At 34.7% G+C, this 24213-nt stretch overlaps 1 protein-coding gene across 1 annotated transcript in view; it reads right to left on the bottom strand.

The window, feature by feature from the left end:
- Positions 1 to 10429: 10429 nt before the first annotated feature.
- The window catches only part of LOC143232818 (cell adhesion molecule 2-like), a 166185-nt gene continuing 152401 nt past the window's right edge, over positions 10430 to 24213 (bottom strand). Inside the window, exons 2-8 of the mRNA XM_076468726.1 lie at positions 22044 to 22373; positions 19649 to 19759; positions 17515 to 17721; positions 16057 to 16353; positions 12787 to 13077; positions 10621 to 10908; positions 10430 to 10464 (exon numbers count right to left, since the gene is read on the bottom strand). Of these exons, the coding sequence (XP_076324841.1) occupies positions 10430 to 10464; positions 10621 to 10908; positions 12787 to 13077; positions 16057 to 16353; positions 17515 to 17721; positions 19649 to 19759; positions 22044 to 22373 (1559 nt within the window). The remainder of the gene's footprint in view (positions 10465 to 10620; positions 10909 to 12786; positions 13078 to 16056; positions 16354 to 17514; positions 17722 to 19648; positions 19760 to 22043; positions 22374 to 24213) is intronic.

Raw genomic sequence — 24213 nt, 5'->3', positions numbered from 1 at the left:
TCCCTATGAGACTTGACGGACTAATTAATATTCTACAAATGTTAACTGTAACCTACAGAATAACTCCCTATGAGACTTGACGGACTAATTAATATTCTACAAATGTTAACTGTAACCTACAGAATAACTCCCTATGAGACTTGACGGACTAATTAATATTCTACAAATGTTAACTGTAACCTACAGAATAACTCCCTATGAGACTTGACGGACTAATTAATATTCTACAAATGTTAACTGTAACCTACAGAATAACTCCTATGAGACTTGACGGACTAATTAATATTCTACAAATGTTAACTGTAACCTACAGAATAACTCCCTATGAGACTTGACGGACTAATTAATATTCTACAAATGTTAACTGTAACCTACAGAATAACTCCATATGAGACTTGACGGACTAATTAATATTCTACAAATGTTAACTGTAACCTACAGAATAACTCCCTATGAGACTTGACGGACTAATTAATATTCTACAAATGTTAACTGTAACCTACAGAATAACTCCTATGAGACTTGACGGACTAATTAATATTCTACAAATGTTAACTGTAACCTACAGAATAACTCCCTATGAGACTTGACGGACTAATTAATATTCTACAAATGTTAACTGTAACCTACAGAATAACTCCCTATGAGACTTGACGGACTAATTAATATTCTACAAATGTTAACTGTAACCTACAGAATAACTCCATATGAGACTTGACGGACTAATTAATATTCTACAAATGTTAACTGTAACCTACAGAATAACTCCCTATGAGACTTGACGGACTAATTAATATTCTACAAATGTTAACTGTAACCTACAGAATAACTCCCTATGAGACTTGACGGACTAATTAATATTCTACAAATGTTAACTGTAACCTACAGAATAACTCCCTATGAGACTTGACGGACTAATTAATATTCTACAAATGTTAACTGTAACCTACAGAATAACTCCTATGAGACTTGACGGACTAATTAATATTCTACAAATGTTAACTGTAACCTACAGAATAACTCCCTATGAGACTTGACGGACTAATTAATATTCTACAAATGTTAACTGTAACCTACAGAATAACTCCCTATGAGACTTGACGGACTAATTAATATTCTACAAATGTTAACTGTAACCTACAGAATAACTCCCTATGAGACTTGACGGACTAATTAATATTCTACAAATGTTAACTGTAACCTACAGAATAACTCCCTATGAGACTTGACGGACTAATTAATATTCTACAAATGTTAACTGTAACCTACAGAATAACTCCCTATGAGACTTGACGGACTAATTAATATTCTACAAATGTTAACTGTAACCTACAGAATAACTCCCTATGAGACTTGACGGACTAATTAATATTCTACAAATGTTAACTGTAACCTACAGAATAACTCCCTATGAGACTTGACGGACTAATTAATATTCTACAAATGTTAACTGTAACCTACAGAATAACTCCCTATGAGACTTGACGGACTAATTAATATTCTACAAATGTTAACTGTAACCTACAGAATAACTCCCTATGAGACTTGACGGACTAATTAATATTCTACAAATGTTAACTGTAACCTACAGAATAACTCCCTATGAGACTTGACGGACTAATTAATATTCTACAAATGTTAACTGTAACCTACAGAATAACTCCCTATGAGACTTGACGGACTAATTAATATTCTACAAATGTTAACTGTAACCTACAGAATAACTCCCTATGAGACTTGACGGACTAATTAATATTCTACAAATGTTAACTGTAACCTACAGAATAACTCCCTATGAGACTTGACGGACTAATTAATATTCTACAAATGTTAACTGTAACCTACAGAATAACTCCCTATGAGACTTGACGGACTAATTAATATTCTACAAATGTTAACTGTAACCTACAGAATAACTCCCTATGAGACTTGACGGACTAATTAATATTCTACAAATGTTAACTGTAACCTACAGAATAACTCCCTATGAGACTTGACGGACTAATTAATATTCTACAAATGTTAACTGTAACCTACAGAATAACTTTCTATGAGACTTGACGGACTAATTAATATTCTACAAATGTTAACTGTAACCTACAGAATAACTCCCTATGAGACTTGACGGACTAATTAATATTCTACAAATGTTAACTGTAACCTACAGAATAACTCCCTATGAGACTTGACGGACTAATTAATATTCTACAAATGTTAACTGTAACCTACAGAATAACTCCATATGAGACTTGACGGACTAATTAATATTCTACAAATGTTAACTGTAACCTACAGAATAACTCCCTATGAGACTTGACGGACTAATTAATATTCTACAAATGTTAACTGTAACCTACAGAATAACTCCCTATGAGACTTGACGGACTAATTAATATTCTACAAATGTTAACTGTAACCTACAGAATAACTTCCTATGAGACTTGACGGACTAATTAATATTCTACAAATGTTAACTGTAACCTACAGAATAACTCCCTATGAGACTTGACGGACTAATTAATATTCTACAAATGTTAACTGTAACCTACAGAATAACTCCCTATGAGACTTGACGGACTAATTAATATTCTACAAATGTTAACTGTAACCTACAGAATAACTCCCTATGAGACTTGACGGACTAATTAATATTCTACAAATGTTAACTGTAACCTACAGAATAACTCCCTATGAGACTTGACGGACTAATTAATATTCTACAAATGTTAACTGTAACCTACAGAATAACTCCCTATGAGACTTGACGGACTAATTAATATTCTACAAATGTTAACTGTAACCTACAGAATAACTCCATATGAGACTTGACGGACTAATTAATATTCTACAAATGTTAACTGTAACCTACAGAATAACTTCCTATGAGACTTGACGGACTAATTAATATTCTACAAATGTTAACTGTAACCTACAGAATAACTCCCTATGAGACTTGACGGACTAATTAATATTCTACAAATGTTAACTGTAACCTACAGAATAACTCTCTATGAGACTTGACGGACTAATTAATATTCTACAAATGTTAACTGTAACCTACAGAATAACTCCTATGAGACTTGACGGACTAATTAATATTCTACAAATGTTAACTGTAACCTACAGAATAACTCCCTATGAGACTTGACGGACTAATTAATATTCTACAAATGTTAACTGTAACCTACAGAATAACTCCTATGAGACTTGACGGACTAATTAATATTCTACAAATGTTAACTGTAACCTACAGAATAACTCCTATGAGACTTGACGGACTAATTAATATTCTACAAATGTTAACTGTAACCTACAGAATAACTCCTATGAGACTTGACGGACTAATTAATATTCTACAAATGTTAACTGTAACCTACAGAATAACTTCCTATGAGACATGACGGACTAATTAATATTCTACAAATGTTAACTGTAACCTACAGAATAACTCCCTATGAGACTTGACGGACTAATTAATATTCTACAAATGTTAACTGTAACCTACAGAATAACTCCCTATGAGACTTGACGGACTAATTAATATTCTACAAATGTTAACTGTAACCTACAGAATAACTCCCTATGAGACTTGACGGACTAATTAATATTCTACAAATGTTAACTGTAACCTACAGAATAACTCCCTATGAGACTTGACGGACTAATTAATATTCTACAAATGTTAACTGTAACCTACAGAATAACTCCCTATGAGACTTGACGGACTAATTAATATTCTACAAATGTTAACTGTAACCTACAGAATAACTCCATATGAGACTTGACGGACTACTTAATATTCTACAAATGTTAACTGTAACCTACAGAATAACTTCCTATGAGACTTGACGGACTAATTAATATTCTACAAATGTTAACTGTAACCTACAGAATAACTCCTATGAGACTTGACGGACTAATTAATATTCTACAAATGTTAACTGTAACCTACAGAATAACTCCCTATGAGACTTGACGGACTAATTAATATTCTACAAATGTTAACTGTAACCTACAGAATAACTCCCTATGAGACTTGACGGACTAATTAATATTCTACAAATGTTAACTGTAACCTACAGAATAACTCCCTATGAGACTTGACGGACTAATTAATATTCTACAAATGTTAACTGTAACCTACAGAATAACTCCCTATGAGACTTGACGGACTAATTAATATTCTACAAATGTTAACTGTAACCTACAGAATAACTCCATATGAGACTTGACGGACTACTTAATATTCTACAAATGTTAACTGTAACCTACAGAATAACTTCCTATGAGACATGACGGACTAATTAATATTCTACAAATGTTAACTGTTACCTACAGAATAACTCCCTATGAGACTTCATGGAGTAATTAATATACCAAAATGTTAACTGTAACCTACAGAATAACTCTCTATGAAACTTCACGGACCAATTAATATTCTACAAATGTTAACTGTAACCTACAGAATAACTCCCTATGAGACTTGACGGACTAATTAATATTCTACAAATGTTAACTGTAACCTACAGAATAACTCCCTATGAGACTTGACGGACTAATTAATATTCTACAAATGTTAACTGTAACCTACAGAATAACTCCCTATGAGACTTGTCGGATTAATTAATATTCTACAAATGTTAACTGTAACCTGCACAATTACTTTCTGTGAGACTTGACGGACTAATTAATATTCTACAAATGTTAACTGTAACCTGCACAATGACTCTCTGTGAGACTTGACGGACTAATTAATATTCTACAAATGTTAACTGTAACCTACAGAATAACTCCATATGAGACTTGACGGACTAATTCATTTTCTACAAATGTTAACTGTAACCTACACAATTACTTTCTGTGAGACTTGACGGACTAATTAATATTCTACAAATGTTAACTGTAACCTACAGAATAACTCCATATGAGACTTGACGGACTACTTAATATTCTACAAATGTTAACTGTAACCTACAGAATAACTCCCTATAAGACATGACGGACTAATTAATATTCTACAAATGTTAACTGTAACCTACAGAATAACTCCCTATGAGACTTGACGGACTAATTAATATTCTACAAATGTTAACTGTAACCTACAGAATAACTCCCTATGAGACTTGACGGACTAATTAATATTCTACAAATGTTAACTGTAACCTACAGAATAACTCTCTATGAGACTTGACGGACTAATTAATATTCTACAAATGTTAACTGTAACCTGCACTCTCTGTGAGACTTGACGGACTAATTAATATTCTACAAATGTTAACTGTAACCTACAGAATAACTCCATATGAGACTTGACGGATTAATTCATTTTCTACAAATGTTAACTGTAACCTACACAATTACTTTCTGTGAGACTTGACGGACTAATTAATATTCTACAAATGTTAACTGTAACCTACAGAATAACTCCATATGAGACTTGACGGACTACTTAATATTCTACAAATGTTAACTGTAACCTACAGAATAACTCCCTATGAGACTTGACGGATTAATTAATATTCTACAAATGTTAACTGTAACCTACAGAATAACTCCCTATGAGACTTGACGGACTAATTAATATTCTACAAATGTTAACTGCAACCTACAGAATAACTCCCTATGAAACTTGACGACCTAATTAATATTCTTCAAATGTTAACTGCAACCTACAGAATAACTCCATATGAGACTTGACGGACTACTTAATATTCTACAAATGTTAACTGTAACCTACAGAATAACTTCCTATGAGACATGACGGACTAATTAATATTCTACAAATGTTAACTGTAACCTACAGAATAACTCCCTATGAAACTTGACGGACTAATTAATATTCTAAAATGTTAACTGTAGCCTACAGAATAACACCCTATGAGACATGACGGATTAATTAATATCCTACAAATGTTAACTGTAACCTTCAGAATAACTCCCTATGAGACTTGACGGACTAATTAATATTCTACAAATGTTAACTGTAACCTACACAATGACTTTCTGTGAGACATCACGGACTAATTAATATTCTACAAATGTTAACTGTAACCTGCACAATGACTTTCTGTGAGACTTGACGGACTAATTAATATTCTACAAATGTTAACTGTAACCTGCACAATGACTTTCTGTGAGACTTGACGGACTAATTAATATTCTACAAATGTTAACTGTAACCTACAGAATAACTCCCTATGAGATTTGACGGACTAATTAATATTCTACAAATGTTAACTGTAACCTACAGAATAACTCCCTATGAGACTTGACGGACTAATTAATATTCTACAAATGTTAACAGTAACCTACAGAATAACACCCTATGAGACTTGACGGACTAATTAATATTCTACAAATGTTAACTGTAACCTACAGAATAACTCCCTATGAGACTTGACGGATTAATTAATATTCTACAAATGTTAACTGTAACCTACAGAATAACTCCCTATGAGACTTGACGGACTAATTAATATTCTACAAATTTTAACTGTAACCTACAGAATAACTCCTTATGAGACTTGACGGATTAGTTAATATTCTACAAATGTTAACTGCAACCTACAGAATAACTCCCTATGAAACTTACGGCCTAATTAATATTCTTCAAATGTTAACTGTAACCTACAGAATAACTCCATATGAGACTTGAGGGATTACTTAATATTCTACAAATGTTAACTGTAACCTACAGAATAACTCCCTATGAGACTTCACGGACTAATTAATATTCTACAAATGTTAACTGTAACCTACAGAATAACTCCATATGAGACTTGACGGACTACTTAATATTCTACAAATGTTAACTGTAACCTACAGAATAACTTCCTATGAGACTTGACGGACTAATTAATATTCTACAAATGTTAACTGAACCTACAGAATAACTCCCTATGACGGTTAACTGCAACCTACAGAATAACTCCATATGAGACTTGACGGACTAAATATTCTACAAATGTTAACTGTAACCTACAGAATAACTTCCTATGAGACATGACGGACTAATTAATATTCTACAAATGTTAACTGTAACCTACAGAATAACTCCCTATGAAACTTGACGGACTAATTAATATTCTACAAATGTTAACTGTAACCTACAGAATAACTTCCTATGAGACATGACGGACTAATTAATATTCTACAAATGTTAACTGTAACCTACAGAATAACTCCTATGAGACTTGACGGACTAATTAATATTCTACAAATGTTAACTGTAACCTACAGAATAACTCCCTATGAGACTTGACGGACTAATTAATATTCTACAAATGTTAACTGTAACCTACAGAATAACTCCCTTTGAGACTTGACGGACTAATTAATATTCTATAAATGTTAACTGTAACCTACAGAATAACTCCCTATGAGACTTGACGGACTAATTAATATTCTACAAATGTTAACTGAAACCTACAGAATAACTCCATATGAGACTTGACGGACTACTTAATATTCTACAAATGTTAACTGTATCCTACAGAATAACTTCCTATGAGACATGACGGACTAATTAATATTCTACAAATGTTAACTGTTACCTACAGAATATTTCCCTATGAGACTTCACGGAGTAATTAATATTCTAAAATGTTAACTCTAACCTACAGAATAACTCTCTATGAAACTTCACGGACCAATTAATATTCTACAAATGTTAACTGTAACCTACAGAATAACTCCCTATGAGACTTGACGGACTAATTAATATTCTACAAATGTTAACTGTAACCTACAGAATAACTCCCTATGAGACTTGTCGGATTAATTAATATTCTACAAATGTTAACTGTAACCTGCACAATTACTTTCTGTGAGACTTGACGGACTAATTAATATTCTACAAATGTTAACTGTAACCTGCACAATGACTCTCTGTGAGACTTGACGGACTAATTAATATTCTACAAATGTTAACTGTAGCCTACAGAATAACTCCATATGAGACTTGACGGATTAATTCATTTTCTACAAATGTTAACTGTAACCTACACAATTACTTTCTGTGAGACTTGACGGACTAATTAATATTCTACAAATGTTAACTGTAACCTGCACAATGACTCTCTGTGAGACTTGACGGACTAATTAATATTCTACAAATGTTAACTGTAACCTACAGAATAACTCCATATGAGACTTGACGGACTAATTAATATTCTACAAATGTTAACTGTAACCTACAGAATAACTCCCTTTGAGATTTGACGGATTAATTGATATTCTACAAATGTTAACTGTAACCTACACAATGAATTTCTGTGAGATATCACGGACTAATTAATATTCTACAAATTTTAACTGTAACCTACAGAATAACTCCTTATGAGACTTGACGGATTAGTTAATATTCTACAAATGTTAACTGCAACCTACAGAATAACTCCCTATGAAACTTACGGCCTAATTAATATTCTTCAAATGTTAACTGTAACCTACAGAATAACTCCATATGAGACTTGAGGGATTACTTAATATTCTACAAATGTTAACTGTAACCTACAGAATAACTCCCTATGAGACTTCACGGACTAATTAATATTCTACAAATGTTAACTGAAACCTACAGAATAACTCCATATGAGACTTGACGGACTACTTAATATTCTACAAATGTTAACTGTAACCTACAGAATAACTTCCTATGAGACATGACGGACTAATTAATATTCTACAAATGTTAACTGTTACCTACAGAATAACTCCCTATGAGACTTCACGGACCAATTAATATTCTACAAATGTTAACTGTAACCTACAGAATAACTCCCTATGAGACTTGACGGACTAATTAATATTCTACAAATGTTAACTGTAACCTACAGAATAACTCCCTATGAGACTTGACGGACTAATTAATATTCTACAAATGTTAACTGTAACCTACAGAATAACTCCCTATGAGACTTGACGGACTAATTAATATTCTACAAATGTTAACTGTAACCTACAGAATAACTCCCTATGAGACTTGACGGACTAATTAATATTCTACAAATGTTAACTGAAACCTACAGAATAACTCCATATGAGACTTGACGGACTACTTAATATTCTACAAATGTTAACTGTATCCTACAGAATAACTTCCTATGAGACATGACGGACTAATTAATATTCTACAAATGTTAACTGTTACCTACAGAATAACTCCCTATGAGACTTCACGGAGTAATTAATATTCTAAAATGTTAACTGTAACCTACAGAATAACTCTCTATGAAACTTCACGGACCAATTAATATTCTACAAATGTTAACTGTAACCTACAGAATAACTCCCTATGAGACTTGACGGACTAATTAATATTCTACAAATGTTAACTGTAACCTACAGAATAACTCCCTATGAGACTTGTCGGATTAATTAATATTCTACAAATGTTAACTGTAACCTGCACAATTACTTTCTGTGAGACTTGACGGACTAATTAATATTCTACAAATGTTAACTGTAACCTGCACAATGACTCTCTGTGAGACTTGACGGACTAATTAATATTCTACAAATGTTAACTGTAACCTACAGAATAACTCCATATGAGACTTGACGGATTAATTAATATTCTACAAATGTTAACTGTAACCTACAGAATAACTCCCTTTGAGATTTGACGGATTAATTGATATTCTACAAATGTTAACTGTAACCTACACAATGAATTTCTGTGAGACATCACGGACTAATTAATATTCTACAAATGTTATCTGTAACCTGCACAATGACTTTCTGTGAGACTTGACGGACTAATTAAAATTCTACAAATGTTAACTGTAACCTACAAAATAACTCCCTATGAGACTTGACGACCTAGTTAATATTCTACAAATGTTAACTGTAACCTACAGGATAACTCCCTATGAGACTTGACGGATTAATTAATATTCTACAAATGTTAACTATAACCTACACAATGACTTTCTGTGAGACATCACGGACTAATTAATATTCTACAAATGTTAACTGTAACCTACACAATGACTTTTTGTGAGACATCACGGACTAATTAATATTCTACAAATGTTAACTGTAACCTACAGAATATGAGACTTGACGGATTAATTAATATTCTACAAATGTTTACTGTAACCTACAGAATAACTCCTTATGAGACATCACGGACTAATTAATATTCTACAAATGTTAACTGTAACCTACAGAATAACTCCTTATGAGACATCACGGACTAATTAATATTCTACAAATGTTAACTGAAACCTATACCGTGATTTTTACGAGAGTTGCTGGACAAATAATATTCTAAAATACAGCTGGTTAATACAGAATGAAAGATATAACAACTTTATATATTTTTTTACGGAAATACTTTATGATCAACCAAAATGAAACCTGCTTGTTGTATTAAATGGTTTTCATCGAACACAAATTCTGGCCCATGTCTGCATTGTTATAGGTCTTACTGAGTCTTGTTCCTGGATGCAAATGGATCTCCTAAGAATTTATATCAATGTTATGAGATGCTATATCAGAATTTTCTGTTGACTTTAGAACATATTGATATAACATCCCATTTTCATGGCCCTGACTTACAGAAGAAGTTATTATAATTAACATATTTATTGATTGAAACAATATAAAATATCCTACCTTTAGGAATGACGTTGAATAAACATGGCTCTGTCTGAGACCCCACTTCGTTTTTACCCCAGCACTGTAAAGTGCCGTAATGGTACTGTTTTCTCGGAGTAAAACTTGCAATACTACTAGTCATGTTGCTTTTGAACACCAAAGAGTCCTCGATGTCCTTAGAGTCATTGAAGGACCATTTAAACGTCACTTCCGGTGGTTCTGCCTCGACTTCGCAGTGGATGTTCACCGGTTCGTTGATAGCAACGGTGTAAACCGCTCGCTGACTTGGTTTACAAGTTGGGGGAACTGATAACACAGAGGAAAACAACACGAAATTATTAGTGGTTTCGTACAAGGAATAAACAGTTAACGTTGAAATGAGGTAAGGAAGCCATGACATGTCACTAAACACGTCATGTTGAAGTAAGTGTAGAGGATAAGCTATGATATGTCACTAAACACGTTATGTTGTAGTAACTGTAGAGGATAAGCCATGACATGTCATGTTTTAGTAAATGTAGGGAATATGGCATGACATGTCACTAAACATGTTATGTTGTAGTAACTATAGAGGATAACCCATGACATGTCACTAAACATGTTATGTTGTAGTAAGTGTAGGGAATATGGCATGACATGTCACTAAACATGTTATGTTGTAGTAACTATAGAGGATAAGCCATGACATGTCACTAAACATGTTATGTTGTAGTAACTATAGAGGATAAGCCATGACATGTCACTAAACATGTCATATTGTAATAAGTGTAGGGAATATGGCATGACATGTCACTAAACATGTTATGTTGTAGTAACTATAGAGGATAAGCCATGACATGTCACTAAACATGTCATGTTGTAGTAAGTGTAGGGAATATGGCATGACATGTCACTAATCGTGTTATGTTGTAGTAACTATAGAGGATAAGCCATGACATGTCACTAAACATGTCATGTTGTAGTAAGTGTAGGGAATATGGCATGACATGTCACTAATCGTGTTATGTTGTAGTAACTATAGAGGATAAGCCATGACATGTCACTAAACATGTCATGTGGCAACTGTAGAGGATAAGACATGATATGTCACAAAACATGTCATGTCGTAGTAAGTATAGGGAATATGGCATGATATGTCACTAAATATGTTATGTTGTAGCAACTATAGAGGATAAGCCATGATATGTCACTAAACATGTTCTGTTGTGGCAACTGTAGAGGATACGCCATGACATGTCACTAAACATGTCATGTTGTAGTAAGTGTAGGGAATATGGTATGACATGTCATTAAACATGTTATGTTGTAGTTACTATAGAGGATAAGCCATGACATGTTTAGTGATATGTCATGTTGTAGTAAGTGTAGGGAATATGGCATGACATGTCACTAATCATATTATGTTGTAGTAACTGTAGATCATAAGACATGACATGTCACTAAACATGTTCTGTTGTAGCAACTGTAGGGATGTAAAAGCTCTGACTGCTAAAATTCTACGAACTGTAGCGGATGCTATTGGCTGACTGTCCTCCCTCTGGAAAACATTTCTAAATTAATGAAAATTTAGCATAATTTGGGGGGAAGTGACCAGCCCAATTACAGCCGCTAAAAACATGCTAATATTTCATACGATTCGCAAATATTAAAATCAGACGCCCAATTTACCAACAGATAGATGAATCGTTATACATAAAGTGACGGACATAGAACGTTATAAACATATATAATTAGACATTACAGGATACTCGGTTTTGTCTTACCGCCTGAAGACTTATAAATAAGAATTTTATAATCCTAGCTTCATGTTTTATTTTATCTATATAATAGGTAGGAAATACTGTAAATTACTAAGTGCACTTCGACAACCACACTTGGTGAGGTATTACAGCCAATAAAACGATCTATCTGCATTGTTCATATCAAATTATAATCCTGCAATACTAACACTGCACACACAACAACAAGGGTTCAGTTCATATCAATACATTATCCTGCAATACTTACACTGAACACACAACAACAAGGGTTCAGTTCATATCAATACATAATCCTGCAATACTTACACTGAACACACAACAACACGGGTTCAGTTCATATCAATACATAATCCTGCAATACTTACACTGAACACACAACAACACGGGTTCAGTTCATATCAATACATAATCCTGCAATACTTACACTGAACACACAACAACAAGGGTTCACTCTTCCCTTGTCCTTCCACGTTGCTTGCAGTACACGTGTAGCTTCCCTTCTTCTTCCGATCGACTCCCTGGAGAACCAGAGAATGGTTGGTGACAATAATCCCCTCAGATTTGTTTGTACGGAGCTCTCGCCCCTCGAAGATCCAACCAACTTCCGAAACCGGGGGATTGGCGTTGACGTGACATTCCAAAAAAATGTCATGTCCTTTTCTTACAGTCGCGTCACTTAAGTGTCGAGGAATAGCAACACTCACTTTTGGTACATCTACAGGAAGTATAACAGTGTTCGATGTAAGACATAGGACTGTATAGGAAGTAGAACAGTGTTCAGAGTAATACATAGGACTGTATAGGAAGCAGAACAGTGTTCGAGGTAACACATTGGACTGTAGAGGAAGTAGAACAGTGTTCAGAGTAAGACATAGGACTGTATAAAAAGTAGAACAGTGTTCGATGTAAGACATAGCACTGTATAGAAAGTAGAACAGTGTTCGATGTAACACATAGGACTGTATAGGAAGTAGAACAGTGTTCAGAGTAATACATAGGACTGTATAGGAAGCAGAACAGTGTTCGATATAACATATAGGACTGTATAGGAAGTAGAACAATGTTCGTTGTAAGACATGGGACTGTATAGGAAGTAGAACAGTGTTCAGAGTAAGACATAGGACTGTATAGGTAGTAGAACAGTGTTCGATGTAACACATAGGACTGTATTGGAAGCAGAACAGTGTTCGATGTAACACATAGAACTGTATAGGAAGTAGAACAGTGTTCAGAGTAAGACATACGACTGTATAGGAAGTAGAACAGTGTTAAGAGTAAGACATAGGACTGAATAGGAAGTAGAACAGTGTTCAGAGTAAGACATACGACTGTATAGGAAGTAGAACAGTGTTAAGAGTAAGACATAGGACTGAATAGGAAGTAGAACAGTGTTCAGAGTAAGACATACGACTGTATAGGAAGTAGAACAGTGTTAAGAGTAAGACATAGGACTGAATAGGAAGTAGAACAGTGTTCAGAGTAAGACATAGGACTGTATAGGAAGTAGAACAGTGTTCGTTGTAAGACATAGGACTGTATAGAAGTAGAAAGTATAGGAAGAACAGTGTTCAGAGTAATACATAGGACTGTATAGGAAGCGAAACAGTGTTCGATGTAACACATAGGACTGTAGAGGAAGTAGAACTGTGTTCGTTGTAAGACATAGGACTGTAGAGGAAGTATAACAGTGTTCGTTGTAAGACATAGGACTGTATAGGAAGTAGAACAGTGTTCAGAGTAATACATAGGACTGTATAGGAAGTAGAACAGTGTTCTATGTAACACATAGGACTGTACAGGAAGTAGAACAGTGTTCGTTGTAAGACATAGGACTGTATAGGAAGTAGAACAGTGTTCTATGTAACACATAGGACTGTACAAGAAGTAGAACAGTATTCGTTGTAAGACATAGGACTGTATTGGAAGTATAACAGTGTTCGATGTAACACATTGGAGTGTACAGGAAGTAGAACAGTGTTCGATGTAAGACATAGGACTGTATAGGAAGTAGAACCGTGTTAAGAGTAAGACATAGGACTGTATAGGAAGTAGAACAGTGTTCAGAGTAAGACATAGGACTGTATAGGAAGCAGAACAGTGTTCGATGTAACACATAGGACTGTATAGGAAGTAGAACAGTGTTCGTTGTAAGACATAAGACTGTATAGGAAGTAGAACAGTGTTCGTTGTAAGACATAGGACTGTACAGGAAGTAGAACAGTGTTCGATGTAACACATAGGACTGTACAGGAAGTAGAACAATGTTCGTTGTAAGACATAGGACTCTATAGGAAGTAGAACAGTGTTCGATGTAAGACATAGGACTGTATAGGAAGTAGAACAGTGTTCGATGTAAAACATAGGACTGTGTAGGAAGTAGAACAGTGTTAGATGTAACACATAGGACTGTACAGGAAGTAGATCAGTGTTTGATGTAACACATAGGACTGTATAGGAAGCAGAACAGTGTTCGATGTAACACATAGAACTGTATAGGAAGTAGAACAGTGTTCAGAGTAAGACATACGACTGTATGGGAAGTAGAACAGTGTTCGATGTAAGACATAGGACTGTATAGGAAGTAGAACAGTGTTCAGAGTAAGACATAGGACTGAACAGGAATTAGGACAGTGTTCGTTGTAAGACATAGGACTGTATAGGAAGTAGAACAGTGTTCGATGTAACACATAGGACTGTATAGGAAGTAGAACAGTGTTCGTTGTAAGACATAGGACTATATAGGAAGTAGAACAGTGTTCAGAGTAATACATAGGACTGTATAGGAAGTAGAACAATGTTCGATGTAACACATAGGACTGTACAGGAAGTAGGACAGTGTTCGTTGTAAGACATAGGACTGTATAGGAAGTAGAACAGTGTTCGATGTAACACATAGGACTGTACAGGAAGTAGAACAGTATTCGATGTAACACATAGGACTGTACAGGAAGTAGAACAGTGTTCGTTGTAAGACAAAGGACTGTATAGGAAGTAGAACAGTGTTCGATGTAACACATAGAACTGTACAGGAAGCAGAACAGTGTTCGATGTAACACATAGGACTGTACAGGAAGTAGAACAGTGTTCGTTGTAAGACATAGGACTGTATAGGAAGTAGAACAGTGTTCAGTGTAAGATATAGAACTGTATAGAAGTAGAACAGTATTCACTGAAAGATATAGAACTGTATAGGAAGTAGAACAATGTTCAGTGTTTGACATAGGACTGTGCAGGAAGTAGAACAGTGTTAGATGTAACACGTAGGAAGTAGAACAGTGTTAGTAGTCACAACATGACCCCGTGATCTTCTTCTGGTCACTAACTTTAGTGCTAATAACTCAAATATTTCATTCAAAACGGTTAGCCAAACAACTTACAAATTAAAATGTTGTATTCCTTTAAAAACATTACCTTACTGTTTTAAAAATTGTAAAGCTAATTTACATGATGGACTGAAAACTTGGAATATTAGATAAAAACTTATGTTACTATTTGTGTATTGTAGTAAACCAGCAGTTTGCTAATGTTTCTATTTAGATCACTATAGGAGTCACAAATATTTAACTCATGTGCTCTCCCGCATTTAAAAACAAAGAACTAAACGCGAGGTTATTTTAAAGAAGGAATCTTTATACAAACTATTTGGGCAAGTTTCATCAGATCGTTTATTTGTGAAGATAGTTTATAAACTTACAATAAACAACCAGAGTGACTTCTTCCTCAACTATACTGTTGGGTATGAAAGGGTTTTCGGCACGACAGTACACGGTTTTTCCGTCGTCATCTGGTGATGGCTTGAAAGTCAGGTAGCTAGTGGTGACATTACCGTCCACTGACACGGAAGATTTAGCTTTCTCCAGCTGTGTGGCTCCAGTCCACCAGCTGACCACTGCAGCAGGTCGAGAGCCAGTAGCCCTACAGACTAGCTGGGATGAATGTCCAGCTGAAAAAGCCTGGTGGTCAGCGTGTATTTCTACTGCCAGAGGTCTAACTAAGAAACATTGGAGAAGGCATTATATTCTGGTCTACGTATTAACAGAGAAACTATCATTTTAAGTCTTTCTTAGATTTTTGTTCTTTTATATAAATTTGTTTGTTCATATAACAAGTTTCACTCTACTCTACTGTAATACGATAGTTGTTTTGTATTGTTGTGAGGAATAGTGAGACTTTGATTTTCAACAATATTTGATACAGTTATTGTAGAGTTATAATTGGTCAACTAGGTTTTGTTATTATCATAAACTATGCTCGAGCCAGTGTTACTTTAGCATTTTAACACTTGGACTAATGTAGCTGCAAAGTTGTTATCACTTTTAAAAATAAATTATGTACGCGAAATCTTAAACTTACAATATATATCCCCGTGTATATTATAACCTTACATTACAATATATAGGTACGTTACAACTGTTTCTAATTTATTAATAAGGGGCCATTTCGTCAGTACACAAACAAAGTTTCTTTTTAACCAAACAACATAAATAACATCACCATTGTCGTGTTTTTTGTTTCAATATTTCGAGGTATACCTTTGTAAAATAATTCTGTTATGGTTTATTAAACATCTTATTAGAGTCTGGTCTCCTCACGATGTTGGGTTACTATGGTAACGTATCGATTTTTATTTCTTGCATATTAGATTATAGAGTTCTAGAAATTCCACGTAACGTACTTTGAAATATCTTCGTTTCTCCACGTAACTTACGTGTTGCTATTAACAATTCTCCTTTGTTTAATGACAATGTACATCCCTTGTAAAGTCACGTGCATCTCAATCAAGTAGGCAAACACGTGTTGTTTACTCTCAAAGAAACTTTTAACACAAGAACGGTTTAGATCCCCATAATAGAAAAACAGTTTATCATTTTATAACCAATAAAAACTTCTGATCGATACAGCTAAGCTGGCCATCAGTATAGTTATTTACATAAGCTTTCCTAACGCACCGACTTACAAAAAGTTATAACGCGTTGTTAAGTCAGTTGAATACCTTCATAGTTAACAATGTTTTCGTTCGTAAACATAATGACATTGCACAAGGTTCCGGTAGGATTATGATGACATTTACGAAAAAGTATATAATTTTATAACACAAGCAACGTTTATCATTTCGTAATACAACAACCAACATAACCGTTTTCCTACTCACAGTTTATATCCACGGTAACATCGGAGCTTAACGGTTTGGAAATGTTGTTATTTCTTGCTTGACAAGTCAAAGAAGCCATTAAGTCATGCCTTTGTAGAGATTCGATGTTTAATTCGTTGATCACAATTCTCTCGTTCGTCAGGCGCGTGTAGGTGTCGTCCAATAACACAGACTCTCTCCACCACGTCACGGAAGGTAAGGGATTTCCTAAGATGCAAACAACAGAAGTTTTTGTTTGTTTGTTTGGAAATTTCGCACAAAGCTACTCGAGGGCTATCTGTGCTAGCCGTCCCTAATTTAGCAGTGTAAGACTAGAGGGAAGGCAGCTAGTCATCACCACCCACCGCCAACTCTTGGGCTACTCTTTTACCAACGAATAGTGGGATTGACCGTCACATTATACACCCCCACGGCTGGGAGGGCGAGCATGTTTAGCGCGACGCGGGCGCGAACCCGCGACCCTCGGATTACGAGTCGCACGCCTTACGCGCTAGGCCATGCCGGGCCCACAACAGAAGTTTATATTAAACATTTCCTTCAAGAATCAAAGATAAAAAAGTCTGACCATGGATACAAACTTTCACCCACAATTCTCAGAGTTTAGTATTAAAATACACATGAAAAACGTCTTTATTTATCAAAAATGTCGAGACATTTCCATAAAAACTGAGTTGTCATTTAAAGTGATTTAATAGAGAGTTGCTTAAACAAGCCCTTGTTTACCCAAGACTTCTTAACCCTAGAATTACCAATTTTAAATACACTTTTCTAAATATTTATGCATAGCATTGCATGTTAGACCACAGATTGGTTGTTTACAAGGCCTATAGTAACATGTGTACTACAGAATGTAGTACTTACTGCTGGGACCGCCCACCAGTATGTTGTACATACCAAGTGAATCAATGCACTGTTTTTACTGAGGCTGGGGGTCAGTTATTCACAGTGAGGCAAAAACATAACATTTAACGGCAAATCGGTTCTTTGGAAATTAAAAGTTATACTTCGATGTAAAATAAATATATATAAGAACAAATACCACGCTGAAAGCACATATAAAAACATCGCTAAATATCGATAGAGGACGCTGCAATACTAAAAGGTATTAATCAATCACGAACCAGTTACTGTCTTGACCTTTTTTAATATTTGGAAAACTTCCAGAGATTTTGGTTTGTATCATAAAAAACAAAATCTCAAAACGGTTTTTACTTTACATAAAAATCGAAAATGTTTTACTTACTGTTCGTATTTAAAACGAATTAACTAGTTAACATACTATGTAAAGTTTGTTTATAGAAAACTGTTGCTTTACTTTAGCATGGTGTTAATACTATATTCTTAAAGTAAAACATTTTTACGTTACATTCCACTAACACTACTTTCTCAAAGAATTTTATTTTACATTACCATGGTATCAGTGATAGTTTCTAAAAGAAACATTTTTCTTTTTTACGTTACCATGGTATCAATGCTAGTTTAATAAGAGAAATATTTTTGTTTTTTACGTTACCATGGTATCAGTGCTAGTTTCTAAAAGAAACATTTTTGTTTTTACGTTACCATGGTATCAGTGCTAGTTTAATGAAAGAAACATTTTTGTTTTTTACGTTACCATGGTATCAATGCTTGTTTAATAAGTGAAACATTTTTGGTTTTACGTTACCATGGTATCAATGCTACTTTAGGACAATGTGACGGTTTTTCTGAGTTTAACTCTTCTAATGGTTTGTTTCATTTACGTTGACCAACTTTACTGTCTACTTCATCATAAAACTAACACCATAAAGTACTTGAACCATAATCAGTGATGACGAGAAACCCACTTGTTGAGAAATTTATATGCAAAAACGGCTCGTTTGGGCTGAGAAAACACTTTTACATGAACCTGACGATGACCGAAGAAGGTCGAAACGTTGTTCGCTCTTCTATGTAAAAGTGTTTTCTCAGCCCAAACGAGCCGTTTTTGCATATAAAAAATACTTGAACCATAGCCCTACGTAAGATTCCGGAACCCATATCTTATATAAATATTACTGTTACTATAGAATCCTGACGTTGATGTAGAACACGATAGCCTACATGATGTTCGAGCTTTATGTCTCTTACTGACGCATGAATTAATGTAGATTACCTCCTTCAACGTAACACACTAACACCACGGTCTCTCCTTCGGTGTACGGACCAATCAGACTCCTCAATTCCTTTCCCTTCTCGTTCTTGATAGCCGGTTTCTTGGGTAGAACTGAAAGAAGAGAATGAATCTTCTTACCCTATAAGGACTTCTGACGTAACCGGCTCGTGCAGTAGCTTCGCGAGCTATTAGTGCAAGTTTACGTCGTATCTTTTACGCAGACCTTGCTGATCAGAGTTACTTTATATATATATTCTTTAAACGATTTTTTACAAATAAAAGTACAGCTAAACACCGAGTGCCACATTTTATGTCACAAGACCGTTATAACAAATCTGTTACATATGATCAAAAGGAATGTTTTGTTGATCTAACGTCACTGAAGCATGATTCGTTCTTCTGAAGAAAATATGTTTGTACCTGCTACTCGTAACTAGACGTTACGACCTGTTACTGTATGTGTTTCTATAAAGTATGCATTCAAAGCGCTCAGATAAATTATGTTTATAGTTAGTTTGGAGAAGAGACCACTAGAAAACAAATTACACAATGACGATTTAAGTTTGATATTTTAAAATACGTGTGTGTTATGACTTTAAAAAATTCTCTCAGATATTGTGAAAAGAAATGTGTTCATCGATTCGACATTGTACAAAGTAATTCTTTAGAATCTTATACAAATCACATTGAAAGGTAAACCAAAACATAACAAACTAATAAGAAACAGTTACCATATAAAGAACTTTAAATAAGCCTTTTGTTCTGGGCCTAAATGATGTTCGAGCTTTAAGACTTTTGTTCCAGGCCTAAATGCATAATAACTTGTTTAGTTTTAATATTGAATCAAATTTCACAAGGAAATATTCAGTTTTAAACTTTCGTGCAAGTATACAATGAATCGTTTCGTTGTCGAGAATAATGCAATAAAATGTTATAGTTGGTTGAGGCCACCACACCAGCTTTATGTCAAGACAAATTTAGGGTCAGTTCACTCCTGTTAACAGAAACAGAATAGATTGCATAAAAGCTTTAAAGTGTTTATAAAATATATCAGATAACATACACGTTCAAGCACATCTCGTAAATTATTTCAAAAATATAAATTATATTGTGAAGACCTTGGAATGACTTTGTTAAACCACGTGATTGTGGTAAAATACATTTGTTTCTAGTTATATAAATAGTAAACTACAAACAGTATAGCTGTTACTTGGTGTAATTGGGTGTCTGTCGCTAGCGTCTAATTACTTATTACTGTTTAGATTTAATTCGTTCGTAATAATTCTCATTAAGGATCCATCTAACTTGAATCACATTTTTTTGTAGATAGAAAGAAGAAAAGAAGTCCAATTATGAAGTACAACATTCATATATTAATAACTCAATGAAACAGGACTTTCAATGGTACAAATAGCTTTAAACAAGAATTATTTAACAATGAAATATTAGAATAGTTCCATGTGAACACACGTCTTCCATAAACATCAATAATTATCGCATTATTAAAAACTTAATATACTGATATAACAAGTACATTAATTCTTTGAGGTCATGTCCTAGGTTGTAGAAAAACATATTATAAGGCCCTAACTCTCACAATTATTGTATACTATGCAGAAATATGGGAATTTAAACAATACTTATCATTATGTACAATGTGTAGAAGTAAGAAATATAAGCATTTAAACAATACTTATTATTGTAAATTGTGTAAAGTAAAAAATACAGGCATTTAAATAATTCTTGTCATTATTGTACACTGTGTAGAAGTAAGAAATAAAGGCATTTCAACAATACTTATCATTATTGTACAGTGTGTAAAGTAATAAATAAAGGCATTTCAATAATAGTTATTATTGTACAGTGTGAAAAAGTAATAAATAAAGGCATTTCAACAATACTTTTCATTATTGTAGAGTGTGTAGAAATAAAAAATTTAGGCATGTCAACATTTTTTAACTAAAACTAAAATTAAACCAATATAAAGGAACACTTTTATACCTACACTAATTAATAACCTAACATCTAATTGGAACGCCCCCTACAATCCGGTACCAGTTTATAATCTCGTCCGTAATACACGTGTCCGTCAATGGTCACTTTCAAATTCTCTTTCTTAGCCTGCAGATGACCTAGGAAGGTCGAAACGTTGGTCTCTATTCATCAATAAAAGTGTTAATACCTATACCAGCCGTTCTGAGATACAGTTTGTCCAATACTACGTTTTTACTTACTGTTGTGAGTTCTATTTACTGAATATTTGATGAAATTACCTTAGTGGCCTTAAGTTGATCTAAGCCTTAAGAAGTGCTGTTTTGAATTTTGTTTTTTAAAGTTTGTTTCAAATAATGTAGATAATTAAGATATGGTGAAATATAAACCACTGACCACTGACCAATGACCTTCAAAAAGCTGTCGGTATAGCGTGTCCTCTCTCTTCTGAAGTCCACCCTACATCGGTAACCACCTTCATCTACTCCTAGCACGGGATCTAGCTCCAATGATCCCGGCGGGTTACTGGTCATAACCACCCGCGATCTGCTCGCGTACCAGTCCACCGAAGAATGTCTTGCCTGATCGAAGGAAATTCTTCTGGCGTCAATGGTATAAATAGGTGTAGGAGATTTATCTTTGTACCACAGTATAAGAGCAGGGGAGTCGCTTTCCGATGATGGTGTGATGTTACAGGGCAAACTGGCTTTCAGTCCTTCTATTCCGATGACCTCTGTGGAAAACACCGGATGTTAGTAAGAACTAATTATAGCAATCTTTGGTTATGAAACACTAAGGTTCACGTTTTAATAACTGTGAAGGATTTGTGGCCCGGCATGGCCAAGCGTGTTAAGGCGTGCGACTCGTCATCCGAGGGTCGCGGGTTCGCATCCCCGTTGCGCCAAACATCCTCGCCCTTTCAGCCGTGGGGGCATTATAATGTGACGGTCAATCTCACTATTCGTTGGTAAAAGAGTAGTCCAAGAGTTGGCGGTGGGTGGTGATGCTAGCTGCCTTCCCTCTAGTCTTACACTGCTAAATTAGGGATGGCTAGCGCATGGCCAGGTTGTCAAGGTACTCGACTCATAATCTCAGGGTCGCGGGTTCGAATCCCCGTCGCACCAAACATGCTCGCCCTTTCAGTCGTGGGGGCGTTATAATGTGACGGTCAATCCCACTATTCATTGGTAAAAGAATAGCCCAAGAGTTGGAGGTGTGTGATGATGCTAGCTGCCTTCCCTCTAGTCTTACACTGCTAAATTAGGGACGGCTAGCACAGATAGCCCTCGAGTAGCTTTGTGCGAATTTCAAAAACAAACAAAGGATTTGTTGTTGTTTTTTTTTCTAATTAACGAAACCTTTACAGATAAGAACAAACTTACTCATCATCATGATGAACTTGGGATATTCTTCAGGTTATTCGGTTTCCTATGTTTTATTTAACATATTATCGAATATTCGTGTTTTTCTTCGTTCAATCTTAAAAATGGGAAATTACCATTTCAGAGCTTTTTAAAATTTAATCGAATGTTTGCACACCTCAGTAGTTCAATTTTTCATTCTCAACTCGAAGTTATTTAAAACTCGAGATACAAATACCAATTTAATCAAAACTTACAAAAACAAATAAACGAGGAAGTCTAAACACTTCTAAGCAGTACTTTGCGCCAACCATCTCTAAATCGAATATTACTCAATCTATGTCTGCTTCGAGGCTTTCTTTGCGTATCAGTTTCCTGTGATAAATCTTCTGTCGATTAGAAAGCCTGAAGAAAAATGAAAAATTCACTTTTTGTAGGTTATTTATGGAAAAAATACGAAGGCACCATAAGGGTAAAAGAATCAAATCAATGCTAGAAGATCCTTAATTTTCCCTGATTTTTTGTATCATTGTTTCTCCATTAAAGAAAACTAACTCGTTACGGTTCTCATTATGGAATACAAAAAAAAACGAACAGCGACATCTTCTGAAATGAAGCGGATGAAGAAACAGCTGTTTCCACTGGAAGACTAACAAGAAACATTTGTTTACGGATCTGTGGCTTAACACTAAAATCTGCCCTTTAACCAACAAGGCTTCCACTTTTAAAATATGCCCAAACTTAAAACCCGCAGATGTTTAGGGTTTATTTGTTTGTAGCAAAGCACAAAGTTACACAATGGGATTCTGTGTTCTGCATTCACCACGAGAATCGTTTGTTTGTTTGTTTGTTTGTTTGTTTTGAATTTCGCGCAAAACTACACGGGGGGTATCTACGCCAGCCGTCCCTTATTTAGTAGTGCAATACTAGAAGGAAGGCAACTAGTCATCACCACCTACCGCCAACTCTTTGGCTATTCTTTTACCAACGAATAATGGGATTGACCTTTGCGTAATAACGTCCTTTAAGGGCCTGAAATGGCGAGCATGTTTGATGTGACGGGAATTCTAACCAGCGACCGTCAACTTACTAGTCGAACACCTACCTGGCTGTGCCGCGCCTCCATGGGTATCGAAACTCGGCACTTAACGATAAGAGTTCGTAGACAAACTTGAAATGGTATACGGTATATGATTCACATATAGGATAACA

The sequence above is a fragment of the Tachypleus tridentatus genome, chromosome 1, assembly GCF_004210375.1.
Source record: "Tachypleus tridentatus isolate NWPU-2018 chromosome 1, ASM421037v1, whole genome shotgun sequence".
Classification (NCBI taxonomy): Eukaryota; Metazoa; Arthropoda; class Merostomata; order Xiphosura; family Limulidae; genus Tachypleus; species Tachypleus tridentatus.
The sequence above is the reverse complement of the archived record's forward strand: the minus strand, read 5'-3'. Positions and strand labels throughout refer to the sequence as shown.